Raw genomic sequence first — 17,895 nt, 5'->3', positions numbered from 1 at the left:
CATGCGTCGCTGATGTAGTTTCTTCTTCCTCCCTTCCCATCTGGCTGGTGTCTTTATTCTGTCTGAAAGGTATGCCTCAAATATCTTTACCTTTTGTCTATTCCCACACCATTCCTCACTCTCCTCTTACAACCGCCCGCCCCCCAAATTAATTCTTCTGTGGTCTGTGATTTTACAGTGTTGTGTTCATAACTCCCAAAACATTGATCACAAAATACTAATGTTTTTAAATATTTTTAGTAGAGACGGGGTTGGCCAGGCTGGTCTCGAACTCCTGACCTCAAGTGATCTGCCCACCTTGGCCTCCCAAGATTAAAGGTGTGAGCCACTGCGCCTGCTATTAGGTATATTGATATTTTCTATAGTGGCTGTTCTCAAACTTTCTGGTCTCAGGACTTCTTGTACCCTTAAAAATTATTGAACACCCAAAGAGCTTTAGTTATGTAGATTATGAATATTAACTGTATCAAAAATTAAATGACATTTTAAATGAAAAATACCCATATTTTTAAAAATTGATAAGTATCATTGTTTTATCAGTTTTGCAAATCACTTTACATCTAGCTGGATTTTTGTATCTGTTTCTGCCTTCACTTTATTGCAAAGTGTTGTTTTGGTTGAAGTCTGAAGAAAACCTAGCCTCATAAATAGGTGATTGGAAAAGGGGGGAGTATTTTAGTAGCCTTTTAGATCGTTGTGGGTGTTCTTTGATACTACAACCAAAAATCAAGTGGTAGTTTCTTAAAGGCTAGTTGCAATGTGGGATCAAACTTTTTGTACCATGTGGATCAGTGAACTTTTTGCACTGTTATGTTAAAATTCATTAATCTATCTTGTACTTTGAATGGATCTTTTACCCGTGAATGATTTTTGTAATATGCTATTGTAGTTTGGAAAATACTGGTTCACCGAGTTCTGCAGATCTTCTAGATGTTCTCATATTTTATTATGCAGTATTTTAAAAATCACCACTAATCTCAGAAAAGTTGTTAAGTTTTGGGTATCGATCAAGTTGAAGTTGGAAGATACAAGTTTTCCAAAACTCTAATTATCACTTGAAAGCCAAAATTTTATTGTTGGCGATAAATACTGTCAGTCGTTTTACTTGAAGTGACAGTCTCATTTTTTTCATTTTCAAGAAAATATCTGCAGATACCCACTTCTGGATAATAGTTTGTCTTTATTTACAGTAAACTGTTTACAGTACTTTCAAGTAAAAATGTTTTCCATGAAAAAAGTGGCTAATTCATTTATAACTCAACATTTCCATATGGGCTTTTCCTTGAGACAACCATCATCCTTTGGTGTACAGAAGTACTTTATGCTTATGTCCTGTGTTGTCACACGGAATTTTTTTTTCTCACCCTACCACTTGGCCAAGACAGAATATTTTTTAAATGTACTTAAGGATGAAGTTTAAATAATTTAAAGTATTTTGCTGTTTCATTGAGTACTTCCTTAAGTGAAACTGATACTTTAAAAAGAATTTTTTTTGGCAGTGAATGTATAGCAGGGAATAACATGAATATTAGCACATTTTGGTGCCACTGCCTTGATTTCTGCTAAGGCTCTGACAGTTTTACCCACCATTGCCTTTTTTCTTTTCCAAATTCATTGAAGTGAAATTTGTATACCAAGAAATTAACCATTTCATTGGCATTTAGTATATTCATAATGTTGTGTGACCATCCCCTCTATCTTGTTCCAAAACATTTCCATCACTTCAAAGTAAAACACCTTAAACACTAAGCAGTTTCTCCTAATTTCCCTCTCCCCCCAGTGCCTGTCAACCACCAGTATGCATTATATCTATAGATTTTATCTATCCTGAATATCTCATGTAAATAGAATCATATATGACTTTTTTGTGACAGGGTATTATTACTCTGTTGCTCAGGCTAGAGTGCAGTGACTTTTTGTGTCTGGTTCTTTCCCTTAGCATAATATTTTCAAGGTTTGTCCATGTTGTAACATGTATCAGTACTTTATTCTTTTTGTTAATAGGCGAATAATATTCCACTGTATGTATGTAACACAATGTGCTTATTCATTCATTCACTTACTGATGAACATTTGGGCTGTTTTCATCTTTTGACCATTGTGAATAGTGCTGTTATGAATATGCACGTACATATGCTTGTTTGAGTACCTGTTTTCAGTTTTTTTGGGTGTTTACCAAGGAGTGGGATTGCAGGGTCCTACCATTAGCTTTGCAACATCAGTTGCAAAGTGATGTTGCAAACATCAACACGGTGAAAAAGCAAATAACATCTTACTATGAAAATAGTTTTGATCTTGGGGACTCCCCCAGGGATTTGAAGACCATATTTTAAGATTCTCTGTCCTATAGATTCTCGAGTTGCTCGTGTGAATATGTGATCTCTCATCATCCCTCGGTTTTCACTAGCACCACCTAATAATACAGGCTGGCTAGTCTCCAAAACTACATCTTCAAAGTCAGGCATGGTGGGATTATGTGCCTGTAATCCTAGCTATGTGGGAGATTGAGGTGGGAGAATCTCTTGAGCCCAGGAATTTGAGGCCAGCTTGGGCAACACAGCAAGACCCTATCTCTTAAAAAACAAAACTGCACTATTAGATGTGCTTTATAATCTGTAATGTATAGATGAGAAAATTAAAATTTAGGGAGTATAAATGTGACAGAACTGGGTACCAAATTCAGGTTTTCTTATTTCAAGGCTAATGTTCTTACTCTAATTTGAGAGGTCATTTCATTTATAAAGAGAAGTTATAATTGTGTTTAAACTGTTTAATGATGTCCTTGTTATTTGTTCTTAGAGACATTTTAAATCCAAAGGATGTGATCAGTGTCCAGCTGGAAGACACTACCTCTTGCAAAACTTTTTGCAGCCTATCTTGTCTTTCATCATATGAAGAAAAAAGAAAACCATTTGTTACCATATGTACTAATAGCATTTTGACCAAGTGCAGCATGTGCCAGAAGACTGCTATTGTAAGTTGCAATTATAACCTTTACAGGGATTCTGATGATTCTGCTTAAATATCAGAGTTTTTACTGAATCTTTTTATTAAATCCTAGATTCAGTATGAAGTAAAATACCAAAATGTGAAACATAATCTTTGCAGTAATGCCTGCCTTTCAAAGTTTCACTCTGCTAACAACTTCATCATGAACTGCTGTGAGAACTGTGGCACTTACTGTTACACCAGCTCTAGTCTGTCCCACATACTTCAGATGGAAGGACAGTCTCATTACTTTAATAGTTCAAAGAGTATTACAGCATATAAGCAGGTATGAATAAAGACCTATTGTTTCTTCTATTAACTGGCCTATGAATGGTTTCACTCTAGGAAAATGTGGGAAGTAGTTTTTGGTACCCTTTGGAATAATGTCGATAAGTTGATGAAGATGAAATAGAAGGCTTTTAACGGTTTCTTCTTGCATAAGAATTCATGATAAATGCTATATGGAGATTTTCCTAAATAATCTCAGATCGATTATCTCACCTTAAAGAAAAGGCAAGCAGGCTGGAGCCGGTTTATAAACTAGAAATAAGTATAGCAAAAATAACAATAGTCTGCTGGTCAATAAAACCCAAACACAAAAGTATTTTTGTTTTTATTTTTATGTATTTATTTTATTTTTTTTTTTTTTTATTTTTTTTTGGTGAGATGGAGTCTTCCTCTGTCACCCAGGCTGGAGTGCAGTGGCACGATCTCGGCTCACTGCAAGTTCTGCCTCGCGGGTTCATGCCATTCTCCTGCCTCGGCCTCCCAAGTAGCTGGGACTACAAGCACCCGCCACCACCACGCCTGGCTGATTTTTTGTATTTTAAGTAGAGATGGGGTTTCACTGTGTTAGCCAGGATGGTCTCGATCTCCTGACCTTGTGATCCGCCTGCCTTGGCCTCCCAAAGTGCTGGGATTACAGGCATGAACCACCACACCTGACCTTATTTATTTTTTTTGAGACGGAGTCTCGCTGTCTTGCCCAGGCTGGAGTGCAGTGGCACAATCTTGGCTCACTGCAACCTCCGCCTCCCAGGTTCAAGCAATTCTCCTGCCTCAGCCTCCCAAGGAACTGGGATTACAGGCGTAAGCCACTGTGCCCAGCTTTTTTTTTTTTTTTTTTTTTTTTTGATTTTTTTGAGACGAGGTCTTTGTCAGCCAGCTTGGAGTGCAGTGGCAATCATGGCTCACTGTAGCCTTGACCTCCTTAGCTCAAGTGATCCTACCACCTCAGCGTCCCGAGTAGCTGGAACTACAGGCACACGCCACCACACCTGGCTAATTTTTAATTTTTTTGTAGAGACAAGCTCTTACTATGTTGCCCAAGCTTGTCTTACAACTCCTGAACTCAGCTGATCCTCCTGCCTTGGTCTCCTAAGGTGCTGGGATTACAGATGTGAGCCTAGCCATGTTTTTGTTTTTAATTCCATGTGTTTAACTCTTACACCAAACAATGCAAAGATGAATCAAGAATGTCACATGTGGACAGTCATGGTGGCTTACACCTGTTATCTCAGCACTTTGGGAGACCAAGGCGGGAGGTTCAGTTGAGCCAGGAGTTCAGGACCAGCCTGAGCAACATAGCAAGAACCTGTCTTTAAAAAAACAAACAAAAAATATCACATGCTTTCTCTGAATCAGTCATAGGAGGAAATAATCCAGTGAGATTAGTATTATTTGTCCGTATTTCTGATAGACAAGCTCTGGGTGGGTGCTTCTGAGAGCAGAGAAAGAGCAAATGAGATGAGGTGGGACTTCTTAGATATGTTGCTTGTTCATATCATATTTTGAGACCCAACTCTATCCCTATACAGACTTCCTTAAAAACAAGCAGTTGGCCGGGTGCAGTGGCTGATGCCTATAATCCCAGCACTTTGGGAGGCCGAGGCTGGCCGATCACCTGAGGTCAGGAGTTGGAGACCAGCCTGGCCAACATGGCGAAAACCTGCCTCTACTAAGAATACCAAAATTAGCTGGGCATGGTGGCAGGCGCCTGTAATCCCAACTACTTGGGAGGCTGAGGCAGGAAAATCTCTTGAACCTGGGAGGTGGAGGTTGCAGTGAGCCGAGATGGCACCATTGCACTCCAGCCTAGGCGACAGAGTGAGACTCCGTCTCAAAAAAAAAAAAAAAAAAAAAAGCAGTTGAAGATGGGAGTCAAAACAAGCCATAATTCAAATAGATCATTTGTGACTCACATCTTTTCTATGGCCCCCATCTTGAGAGTATCCTGCCTTGGGACCAGAACGGAAAGCACAGAAGACTTCTCCCAAAGGCAGGAAATAATATTCCTTTTTTTTTTCTTTCTTTCTTTTTGACACTCAATAGGCCTTGTTCTGGGTTGTTTTTGTTGTTGTTGTTGTTGTTGTTGTTGTTGTTTGTTTTTTGAGACGGAGTCTCGCTCTGTCGCCCAGGCTGGAGTGCAGTGGTGCAATCTCAGCTCACTGCAAGCTCCGCCTCGCGGGTTCACGCCATTCTCCTGTCTCAGCGCGAGTAGCTGAGACTACAGGTGCCCACCACCACGTCTGGCTAATTTTTTGTATTTTTAGTAGAGACAGGGTTTCACCGTGTTAGCCAGGATGGTCTCAATCTCCTGACCTCGTGATCCGACCGCCTCGGCCTCCTAAAGTGCTGGGATTACAGGTGTGAGCCACCGCGCCTGGCCGGCCTTGTTCTGTTTTTAAAAGCCTATATGCCAGGCACGGTGGGTCACGCCTGTAATCCCAGCACTTTGGGAGGCTGAGGCGGGTGGATCACGAGGTCAGGAGATCGAGACCGTCCTGGCTAACATGGTGAAACCCCATCGTTACTAAAAATACAAAAAAAAAAAAAAATTAGCGGGGTGTGGTGGCGGGCGCCTGTAGTCGCAGCTACTCGGGAGGCTGAGGCAGGAGAATGGCGTGAACCCGGGAGGCGGAGCTTGCAGTGAGCCGAGATCGTGCCACTGCACTCCAGCCTGGGCGACAGAGCGAGACTCTGTCTCAGGAAAAAAAAAAAAAAAAACCTGTATTGAGTACCCAGTTGTTCAGCTTATGTGATGGGGCAAGACTGATTTGGGTAAACGAGTTAGTTAACAAGCACAGCCTAACACTTTCCCCTTGCATCTGAATGTAAGACATCATGTGACAGTGATAATGGAGTAAATCTACAATGTTAGTGAACTATAATCCAGAATTAGAAAAATGTCCAAATATGTGAATCTAAAAATGGGGTAGCTTTTTATTTTTAAAAAGTGGATTATTAGATGTAATTGTAATTATTTTGGCCATATGTTAATAGAATATATTAAGTTAGCCTTCCCTTATGAATATTAAACTAACTTAATTATAAATGGTACCACTATTGGGCCAGGTGCGGTGGCTCACGCCTGTAATCCCAGCACTTTGGGAGGCCAAACGGGAGGATCACTTGAGGTCAGGAGTTCAAGACCAGCCTGGCCAACATGGTGAAACTCCATCTCTACTAAAAATACAAAAATTAGCCGGGCATAGTGGCACACACCTAATAATCCCAGCTACCCGGGAGGCTGAGGCAGGAGAATTGCTTGAACCTGGGGAAGGTAAAGGTTGTAGTGAGCCGAGATCATACCACTGCACACCAGCCTGGACAACAGAGCAAGACTCTGTCTCAAAAATAAATAAAGAAATAAAAATAAATTATGCCACTATTGTTGCTTAACGTTAAAGATTAGTGAATTGTTAAGATTTCTCAAAATATAAAAGTTTTTCATACTAATAAAGGATAAAAATAGAAATTTTTGAAATTATCCTTTTTGTTTTGTTGTGCCTTTGCCAATATCCTGTTCTCTCACAGAAAAATAAAACGTATATGTATTTTTTTGTCTTTGTACTTTGGTGGGTTTTATTTTGTTTTGTTTTTGTTTTTTTGAGACACAGTCTTGCTCTGTTGCCCAGGCTGGCGTGCAATGGCACGATCTCAGCTCACTGCAACCTCCGCCTCCCAGGTTCAAGCAATTCTTCCATCTCAGCCTCCCAAGTAGCTGGGGTTACTTGGGCGCACACCACCACACCCAGCTAATTTTTGTATTTTTGTAGAGACGGGGTTCCACCATGTTGGCCAGGCTGGTCTTGAACTCCTGACCTCAGATGATCTGCCCGCCTCGACCTGCCAAAGTGCTGGGATTACAGGTGTGAGCCACCGTGCCCAGCCTGTCTGTGTACTTTGCATCTCCAAAAGCAGTTTTGTTCTATTGGTGATTTTTTTTTTTTTTAATTTTAGACTGAGTCTTGCTTTTCCACCCAGGATGGAGGCTGGAGTGCATGATGTGAGCAAAGCTCACTGGAGGCCCAACCTCAGGTGTTCAAGCAATCCTCCTGCCTCAGCCTCCCATGTAGCTGGGACCACAGGCATGCGCCACCACACCTGGTTAATGTTTGTGTTTTTTGTAGAGATGGGTCTCACTTTGCTGCCTAGGCTGGTCTCGAACTCCTGGGCTCAAGTGATCTTCCTGCCTTAGCCTCCCAAAGTGCTGGGATTACGGGCAAGAGCCACCACACTGAGCCTGATGTATTATTTTTTCTTTCTTTTTTTGAGACAGAGTCTTACTCTGTCACCCAGGCTGGAGTGCAATGGCATGATCTCGGCTCACTGCAACCTCTGTCTTCCTGGGCTCAAGTGATCCTTCCCACCTCAGCCTCACAAGTAAATGGGACTACAGGCGCACGCCACCACACTAGGCTAATTTTTTATTTTTATTTATTTATTTATTAGAGATGAGGTATCACTATTTTACCAGTCTGGTCTGAAACTCCTGGGTTCAAGTGATCCCCCCGCCTCAACCTCTGAAAGTTGAGATTACAGGCGTGAGCCACTGTGCCTAGGCTCTGACATATTCTGAAATCCAGGAATATTGGTTCCTGTTTGACTAGAAAGAATAGGTGGTGAGCATAATCTTTACAGTAATGCCTGCCTTTCAAAGTTTATATCCTTTCTTTTGCACGGTTACTACTTACTGAACTCACAGTACTCTATACTTTCTATTGCTTGTATGCTGCTTTCTTACAATATGCTTGTTAATTTTTACCATGAAGTTAGCCTAGAAAAACAGTGATTCCCACAGTATCTTGTAAGGTATTTAAGTTAAGCACTCCTTCCTGGCTCCTCCTCAGCATCAGTAGACATCTTCACAAGTTAATTCCCAAGCTACCATTGAGGACAGATCTATAACTATATAAGGCCTTTGTTTATCCAGTAGGCTTTGACTGCCTGAAATAAACTTCTGTGACCACTTTCTTCATTGCTTTTTTTTTTTTTTTTTCCCTTGAAAAGGAGTTTCACTCTTGTTGCCCAGGCTGGAGTGCAGTGTCACAATCTCAGCTCACTGCAACCTCTGCCACCCAGGTTCAAGTGATTCTCCTGCCTCAGCCTCCTGAGTAACTGTGATTACAGGCGCTCGCCACTACACCTAGCTAATTTTTTGTATTTTTAGTAGAGACGGGATTTCACTATGTTGGCCAGGCTGGTCTCGAACTCCTGACCTCAGGTGATCTGCCTGCTTTGGCCTCCCAAAGTGCTGGGATTACATGCATGAGCCACTGCACCTGGCCTTATTGCTTTCATAGGTATTATTATTATTGCTGTTAAATATATCTGATAAATAATAAAAATCATTTTCAAATTTGCCAGTATTCTTTTAGTTATTGCAATCTGTAGTGTCTTTTTAAGAAAATGTAAAAACTGTCTTAATTGTTATTCTTTTTAATATTCCAACTAAAAGCAGTGGTAATAGATAGGTTCTTCTTCATTAACAACATATCATATACCAGGAATATGAATATTATTTTAATCTCTAAACAGAAACCTGCCAAACCACTTATATCTGTTCCTTGCAAACCATTGAAGCCCTCAGATGAAATGATTGAGACTACAAGTGATTTGGGGAAGACAGAGCTTTTCTGCTCTATTAATTGTTTCTCTGCATACAGTAAAGCTAAGATGGAATCTTCTTCAGGTAATGTTTGTTTAGCAATTGTAGGGGTTTAGTAATTATTAATAAATAATATTATTTGACTTTAATTTATAACCTTGATTCATTTTCAAATTAAACTGACTTTTAAAAGTCAAAACAATCTAAACTTGTTGCAAAGAACTGTTTTTCAGTATTTTTGTATAAAAGGAAGGCTACTTTACCACCAGAGATTTAATATTTGTAGGCCAAGCATGGTGGCTCATGCCTGTATTCCCAGCACTTTGGGAGGCCAAAGTGGGCAGATCACCTGAGGTCAGGAGTTTGAGACCAGCCTGGCCAATATGGTGAAACCCCGTCTCTACTAAAAATACAAAAAAAATTAGCTGGGCGTGTTGGTGGGTCCCTGTAGTCCCAGCTACTCAGGAGGCTGAGACAGGAGAATCATTTGAACCTGGGTGGTGGAGGTTGCAGTGAGCCGAGATCGCACCATTGCACTCCAGTCTGGGCGACAGAGTGAGACTCCATCTCAAAAATAATAATAATAAAAATTAAAACATACATGTCTTTTTTTAGATTATTTAGTAAATGAATATATGTATGTTTACATCAATATATATTGAGCACCTACTGCAAAACATGGTACATAGGAGGCACTTGATCAATATAGAGTTTAATACATTTACAAGACTGCTTTTATTAGAATATAGAATGTTTTACTTAGCCCTGTTTTGTAAAAACAAGTTTTCATTACATTTTTCACATGAAATAGAAGTAATTGTAAATGCTTTAAGACTCAATAATAAAAAAGCACAAATAATCTGAGCCAACTAAGTATTCCATCAAAAAGCCTCATGTAGGACCAGTGGTGCTATTTACATAGACCATAGAGTGACTAATGCCTCTGGGATTTGTAAGTCATACAAACTGGCTTGTTACAGAAATTTCTGCAATAGTAGCTTGGGCAGCAACCTAGCGCTCCATTGATGTTAAGGTTTATGAATCCTGGAAGAGTTTGAAATAGATGCCCATTAGGAGATTCGATGAGAATCTCTTTTCTTCATGAGTAATTTCACAGAAAAATTTGCTCATAATTTTAAACAAATTCTTTAAAAGGACTGGGAAATTGTGTACAAAGGTAAAAGACATAAAATGTTGGAGAAGTGTGAATTTTCAGTGTAGTGTTGTAATTATAAATACGATACTAAAGAACCTGGCTATTCCTAAGCCCTAATAAAAATTACTTCAGTACCTACCAATTCCTTAAGCTATTAGATGCTTGCATTATTTCTTGAAACAGTATTACTAAACAGTACTTTCTGATGATTGATTTTGCCTTGTTTATAAGAAATCTTTTTATTTTTGTCAGTAAGTGTTGTTTCTGTGGTGCATGATACTTCAACAGAGCTTCTTTCTCCAAAGAAAGATACGACTCCAGTTATAAGCAATATAGTGTCATTGGCAGACACCGATGTTGCCTTGCCCATCATGAATACTGATGTCTTACAAGGTAAAAGTTGATGTTAAGATATTTGACATAAATATTGTTTTGTCATACTTGATAAATCTGTCTATATGCTAAATTTTCTTTTTGTTTCTTATATGAAATAAGCAAATATAGTTTATGATGCTATTTTATAAGTTATAGTATATAAGATCTTGAATTTATGCTCTATTTTAACAGATACAGTTTCTTCAGTAACAGCAACAGCAGATGTCATTGTGGATGTAAGTTTTAACTTTTTTTACCACTGTCTTTTTTTAATAAGCAGATTTTTGTTGTTGTTGTTGTTGTTGAGACAGAGTCTCGCTCTGCCACCCAAGCTGGAGTGCAGTGGCGTGATCTCAGCTCACTGCAACCTTTGCCTCCTGGGTTCAAGCGATTCTCCTGCCTCAGCCTCCTGAGTAGCTGGGATTACCAGCGCCTGCTACCATGCCCAGTTAATTTTTGTATTTTTAGTAGAGAAGGGGTTTCACCATGTTGGCCAACCTGGTCTCAAACTGCTGGCCTCAGGTGATCTGCCCACCTTGGCCTCCCAAAGTGCTGGGATTACAGGCATGAGCCACCACACCTGGCGCAGATTTTATATATATATATAAAATATATACTATAATATATAAAAATATAAATATATAATATATAATATAAATATATTATAATATATTGTATATTATTTATTATATATTATATTTATATATTTAATATATATTTTATGTATTATGTATTCATATATGGTGTGTGTGTGTGTGTTTGTAGATTGTTTAAACAGAAGTATTTTTTTCCTCTGGGTTCTTCTTTTAAAAAAATACTACACAATTTGAGTCATCTGAGCAATAAAAATTATTTTTATGACAATTACATACCAAAAGGTCCTTCAAACATTTAATGCTGAATCTAGATTGCAAATAAATAAGTTATACGTAATTGTTAACGTTTCCCCCTAGTGGAGCTCATACTGTAACTCAGCCATTTATTTTACTATGTTATTAGAGTAGATATATTTGATATTTTAATTAATTTTTGAAAACTGTTAAATGTTCTTTTCTCATTTTCTCCCAAAGCTTTCTAAGAGTTCACCTAGTGAACCCAGTAATGCTGTTGCTAGTAGTAGTACGGAACAGCCAAGCGTTTCACCATCTTCATCAGTATTTAGTCAGCATGCAATTGGTTCCAGTATAGAAGTACAAAAAGACAATATGAAATCTATGAAAATAAGTGATGAACTATGTCACCCAAAATGTACATCCAAAGTACAAAAAGTTAAAGGTAAATCACGAAGTATTAAAAAATCTTGTTGTGCAGATTTTGAGTGTTTGGAAAACAGTAAAAAAGATGTGGTATTCTGTTATTCATGCCAGTTGTTCTGCCAAAAATATTTTAGCTGTGGAAGAGAGTCATTTGCAACCCACGGAACTTCTAATTGGAAAAAAACCCTGGAAAAATTCAGAAAGCATGAAAAAAGTGAAATGCATTTGAAGTCATTGGAATTTTGGAGAGAATACCAATTTTGTGACGGAGCTGTCAGTGACGATTTATCTATTCATTCGAAACAGATTGAGGGAAATAAAAAGTACCTAAAGCTTATAATTGAAAATATTTTATTTCTTGGAAAGCAGTGTTTACCCTTAAGAGGAAACGACCAGTCAGTTTCATCTGTGAATAAAGGCAATTTTTTAGAATTGTTAGAAATGAGAGCAAAAGATAAAGGAGAAGAAACATTTCGACTTATGAATTCACAAGTTGACTTCTATAACAGTACACAAATTCAAAGTGATATTATTGAAATAATAAAGACTGAAATGTTGCAGGATATTGTGAATGAGATCAATGACTCCTCAGCATTTTCAATCATATGTGATGAGACAATCAATAGTGCCATGAAAGAACAGCTTTCAATTTGTGTAAGATACCCACAAAAATCATCAAAGGCTATCTTAATTAAGGAAAGATTCTTGGGTTTTGTTGATACTGAGGAGATGACTGGGACCCATTTACATAGGACTATCAAAACTTATCTGCAGCAAATTGGAGTTGATATGGATAAAATACATGGCCAGGCCTATGATAGCACCACTAATTTGAGGATAAAATTTAATAAAGTAGCAGCAGAATTCAAGAAAGAAGAACCAAGAGCTTTATACATACATTGTTATGCACACTTTTTGGATTTATCAATAATTAGGTTTTGTAAAGAAGTAAAAGAACTCCGAAGTGCTCTAAAAACTCTCAGTTCTTTGTTCAACACTATTTGTATGTCTGGGGAAATGTTGGCAAATTTTCGAAACATTTATAGGCTAAGTCAAAACAAAACATGCAAGAAACATATATCACAATCATGTTGGACAGTCCATGATCGTACATTACTATCTGTGATTGACAGTCTTCCAGAGATTATTGAAACATTGGAAGTTATAGCAAGCCATTCTTCAAATACAAGTTTTGCCGATGAATTGAGTCATTTGCTGACATTGGTTTCCAAATTTGAATTTGTCTTTTGTTTGAAATTCCTGTATCGAGTGCTGAGTGTTACAGGAATTCTTTCCAAAGAGCTTCAAAATAAAACCATAGACATTTTTTCTTTGTCTTCAAAAATAGAAGCAATTTTGGAATGTTTATCATCTGAAAGAAATGACGTATACTTTAAAACAATCTGGGATGGAACAGAGGAAATATGTCAAAAAATAACCTGTAAAGGTTTTAAAGTTGAAAAACCTTCTCTTCAGAAAAGAAGAAAAATTCAGAAATCAGTAGATCTTGGCAATTCAGATAATATGTTTTTTCCTACTTCAACAGAAGAACAATATAAAATTAATATCTATTACCAAGGATTAGATACTATATTACAAAATTTAAAGTTATGTTTTTCGGAGTTTGATTATTGCAAAATAAAGCAAATTTCAGAACTGTTATTTAAATGGAATGAACCATTAAATGAAACAACAGCAAAACATGTTCAGGAATTTTATAAACTTGATGAGGACATTATCCCAGAACTTAGATTTTATCGACATTATGCAAAGCTTAACTTTGTCATAGATGATAGTTGCATAAACTTCGTCAGTCTCGGCTGTTTGTTTATTCAGCATGGTCTTCACAGTAATATTCCTTGTCTCTCAAAGCTATTATATATTGCTTTGTCTTGGCCAATTACTTCAGCAAGTACTGAGAACTCATTTTCTACCCTGCCTCGTCTTAAGACATATTTATGTAATACCATGGGACAAGAGAAGCTTACTGGCCCAGCCCTAATGGCTGTTGAGCAGGAGTTGGTAAATAAACTAATGGAGCCTGAAAGACTCAATGAAATTGTGGAAAAGTTTATCAGTCAGATGAAAGAAATATAATACATGCTCATTTGAACTTACCTAAAAGACTTGTATTTCCATTGGGATGTTTTCATTTCAAAATTGTTCAAAATTCAAAAGACACATAATGATAAACAGTGAAGTCTCCTTCCCTCCTTTAGAACTCATTTTCTCTTCCCAAAAAGTGTTATCTTTTCCTTAAATATCCCTCTAGAGATGTTTTTCCTAAGTGGTATTGTACGGTGTATACTGTTCTTCAGCTTGTCTTCTCTGTGTAACATATTTTTGAGATTGTCCCATGTCGTTACATGAAGAGTTTCTTGATTCTTGGTCTATAACTGCAGATGTTATTGTATGAATGTACCATAATATATTTGAGCAGTCCCTGCTGACATTTTTTTCCTAACCTTTTGCTATTATAAATAATGATTCATTTTATAACCTTTTATATAGGTCACATTGCACATGAGTGAGTTACTGTAAGCTGGAAATCTAAAGTTAGAATTACTAGGTTAAGATATGTGCATTTTTACTTTTGATAGATATTGGCAAGTTGCCATCTATAAGGATTGTGCCAGTTTACAGTCCCACCCACAATGCATGAGAGTGCCTATTAAATCTTTGTAAGTGTTATCAAATGTTTTGATCTTTCCTAATCTCTTACTTTAAAAATGGCGTTTTAATCTCAGTACAATTTTGTATATTCACTTAAGAATAAGGTTGGGGACTGGGCATGGTGGTTCACACCTATAATCTCAGCCCTTTGAGGGCCTACGCAGGAAGAAAGATCACTTGAGGCCATGAGTTCAAGATGAGGTTGGCAACATAGTAAGACCTCATCACTACAATTTTTTTTTTTTTTTTAATTAGCGAAGTGTGGTACTGCACACCCGAAGTCCCAGCTACTTGGGAGGCTGAGGCAGGAGGATTGCTTAAGCCCAGAAATTTGAGGCTGCAGTGAGCCATGATTGCACCACTATGCTCCAGAGTCTAGGCAACAGAGTGAGACCTTATCTCTTTAAAACAAACAAGAATGAAGTTAGGTATCTGTTTATTTGTTTGAGCCATTTGTATTTCCTTTTTTGTAGACTGTCCTCTTTAAACGTTAAAATCACTGCTGTGTTTTTGATTTATACATCTCAGCTGGATGGCACAATAAATTATTAAGCCATGTTATGAAAATATAACTATATTTAAGTAACCTGCAAAGAAAAGACTATTTCTTTATACTTCAAAAAAGTTTTGTTTTTGTTTTGAGATGGAGTTTTGCTCTTGTTGCCCAGGCTGGAATGCAATGGTATGATCTCGGCTCACTGCAACCTCCGCCTCCCAGGTTCAAGTGATTGTCCTGCCTCAGCCTCCCAAGTAGCTGGGATGACAGGCGCACGCCACCATGCCTGGCTAATTTTTGTATTTTTAGTAGAGATGGTGTTTCACCATGTTGGCCAGGCTGGTCTTGAACTCCTGACCTCAGGTAATACGCCCGCCTGGGCCTCCCAAAGTGCTGGGATTATGGCATAAGCCACCACGCCCAGCCAGAAAAGTTTAAATAACAAAGAAAATGTGATATTCAAAGATTTGAAAGAATTAAGTGGTATATATATCTAGGCCTGGAATTTTTTTTTTTTTAAAGACTATTTCTCTGGCACTTTTCTCCAGCTGTTTCTCCCTTACCCTCTCATCAATTTTGATAACTTGTACTTTTTCTAGGAGAACATCCATTTCATTGAGGCTTTCTTTCAAATGCATTTGCCTAGAGTTGTAGAAAATATTCTCAGTATCTTCTATATACCTGTTTTACTTTCTTTCTTTCTTTCATTTTTTAAGATGGAGTCTCGCTCTGTTGCCCAGGCTGGAGTGTACGGTGGCGTGATATCGGCTCACTGCAACCTCCACCTCCCGGATTCAGGTGATTCTCCTGCCTCAGCTTCCCAAGTATATGGGATTACAGGTGCCCACCACCACGCCTGGCTCATTTTTTTGTATTTTTAGTAGAGATGGGGTTTCACCATGTTGGTCAGGCTGGTCTCGAACTCCTGACCTCAGGTGATCCACCCACCTTGGCCTCCCAAAGTGCTGGGATTACAGGCATAAGCCACCATGCCCGGCCCTAATTAATTGATTTCCACCTTAAAAAAGAGAAAACAGGCCTGGCGCAGTGGCTCACACTTGTAATCACAGTACTTTGGGAGGCCGAGGAGGGCAGATCACTTGAGGTCGGGAGTTCAAGACCAGCCTGACTAACATGGAGAAACCCCATCTCTACTAAAAATATAAAATTAGCCGGGCGTGGTGGCACATGCCTGTAATACCAGCTACTCGGGAGGCTGAGACGGGAGAATAGCTTGAACCCCAAAGGCTGTGGTTGCGGTGAGCTGAGATCGCACAATTGCACTCTAATCTGGGCAACAAGAGAGAAACTCCGTTTCAAAAAAGAGAGAAAATAGGCTGGGGACGGTGGCTCACGCCTATAATCCCAACACTTTGGGAGGCTAAGGCAGGCGGATCACAAGGTCAAGAGTTCAAGACCAGCCTGGCCAACATGGTGAAACCCCATCTCTACTAAAAATACAAAAAAATGAGCCAGGTGTGGTGGTGGGTGCCTGTAATTCCAGCTACTCAGGAGGCTAAGGCAGGAGAATCACTTGAACCCAGGAGGCAGAGGTTGCAGTGAGCCAAGATCGTGCCATTGCACTCCAGCCTGGGAGACAAGAGTGAAACTCCGTCTCAAAAAAAAAGAAAATAGAAGTTAACTCTAGTATTGAATGTGTGTTGCATGTATTTTCATTCTTTTAATGGAAGTGCTTAAGGCTATGAACTTTCCTCTAAAGTCAGCTTGGTCAACCATGTGTTTTTTCATTTTCATCATTTTCTAGCTGTTTTTAGTTGTAGTTTCTATCTTGTCATAAAATCAAGAAGTTGGGCCAGGCACGGTGGCTCACGCCTGTAATCCCAGCACTTTGGGAGGCCGAGGTGGGCGGATCACGAGGTCAGGAGATCGAGACCATGGTGAAACCCCGTCTCTACTAAGAAAATTAGCCGGGCGCAGTGGTGGGTGCCTGTAGTCCCAGCTACTGGGGAGGCTGAGGCAGGAGAATGGCGTGAACCTGGGAGGCGGAGCTTGCAGTGAGCCGAGATCGCACCACAGCACTCCAGCCTGGGCCACAGAGCAAGACTCCATCTCAAAAAAAAAAAATCGAGGTTGGTGTTCTTGTTTTCATTTTCAAGTGTTTTCTATTCTTGTAGTCTATTATACAGCCAATAATGTAAAAAATAAACTTACATTAAGTATAACAGCTATCTTTGTTGAATGCCTATTAGCCTATTAAGTAACCTAGTACTTCCCTCAGTGTTTTACATATATTATTTCATTTAGTTCTCACAACAACCTATTATTTTACAGAAGAAACTAAAATAACACATTATGGATTACACAACTAATAGGGGTGAAACTGGATTTGTACCCAGGTAGTCTGACTCCAAAGCCCATGCTGTCAATCACCATGCTCTACTACCTCTTAGACAACCATTATCACTTATAAATATTCCTAAATAAAAGATTATCAGAAGTCCATTAAAAAATAGATGGCTGGGCATGGTGGCTCACACCTGTAATCCCAATACTTTGGGAGGCCGAGGCAGGTGGATCACCTGAGGCCACGAGTTCAAGACCAGTCTGACCAATATGGTGAGACCCCATCTCTACTAAAAATACAAAAAAATGAGCCAGGCATGGTGGTGCACACCTGTATTCCCAGCTACTTGGGAGGCTGAGACGGGAATCGCTTGAACGTGAGAGGCAGAGGTTGCAGTGAGCCAAGATTGTGCTACTGCACTCCAGCCTAGGTGACAGAGTGAGACTCTGTCACAGAAAAAAAAAAAAAGTCAGAAATAGTTGTGTCATTTTTGTTAATCTCCCCAAATCCCTTCATAAAAACAGCAACTAGGAGAGTTAAAGCAGAAATCCATGCACAGCATCTACTGCTAATCTTTGTGACAAGGTATCTCCACAGTCCCAAAATATGATCAGATAGTGACAAACTCAAAAGCAGCTATAAGATCTGCTTGGGACATCTGTGTGGAAAGCCGTGGAGGAAAGGCAATGGGACATCTGATGGCATTAAGAATAGGAGAGCCCTCAACTCAACATGTTTTCACTGGAAAGCATGGTA

At 39.0% G+C, this 17,895-nt stretch overlaps 1 protein-coding gene across 6 annotated transcripts in view; it reads left to right on the top strand.

Annotated features, from left to right (window-relative positions):
• ZMYM1 (zinc finger MYM-type containing 1) overlaps positions 1–17,017 on the top strand; it is a 39,672-nt gene extending 22,655 nt beyond the window's left edge. For 5 of the 6 annotated variants that reach the window (XM_003812566.5, XM_055095567.2, XM_008965019.5 and 2 more), the window contains 6 exons: positions 2,800–2,974; positions 3,062–3,274; positions 8,809–8,962; positions 10,287–10,427; positions 10,602–10,645; positions 11,480–17,017. In XM_003812566.5, coding sequence (XP_003812614.3) covers positions 2,800–2,974; positions 3,062–3,274; positions 8,809–8,962; positions 10,287–10,427; positions 10,602–10,645; positions 11,480–13,762 — 3,010 coding nt within the window. In that variant the 3' untranslated portion in view covers positions 13,763–17,017. The remainder of the gene's footprint in view (positions 1–2,799; positions 2,975–3,061; positions 3,275–8,808; positions 8,963–10,286; positions 10,428–10,601; positions 10,646–11,479) is intronic. The other variant, XM_063592962.1, reaches the window with a different exon arrangement.
• Positions 17,018–17,895: the final 878 nt, after the last annotated feature.

This window comes from Pan paniscus, chromosome 1 (genome assembly GCF_029289425.2).
Source record: "Pan paniscus chromosome 1, NHGRI_mPanPan1-v2.0_pri, whole genome shotgun sequence".
Taxonomy (NCBI): domain Eukaryota; kingdom Metazoa; phylum Chordata; class Mammalia; order Primates; family Hominidae; genus Pan; species Pan paniscus.
The sequence above is the reverse complement of the archived record's forward strand: the minus strand, read 5'-3'. Positions and strand labels throughout refer to the sequence as shown.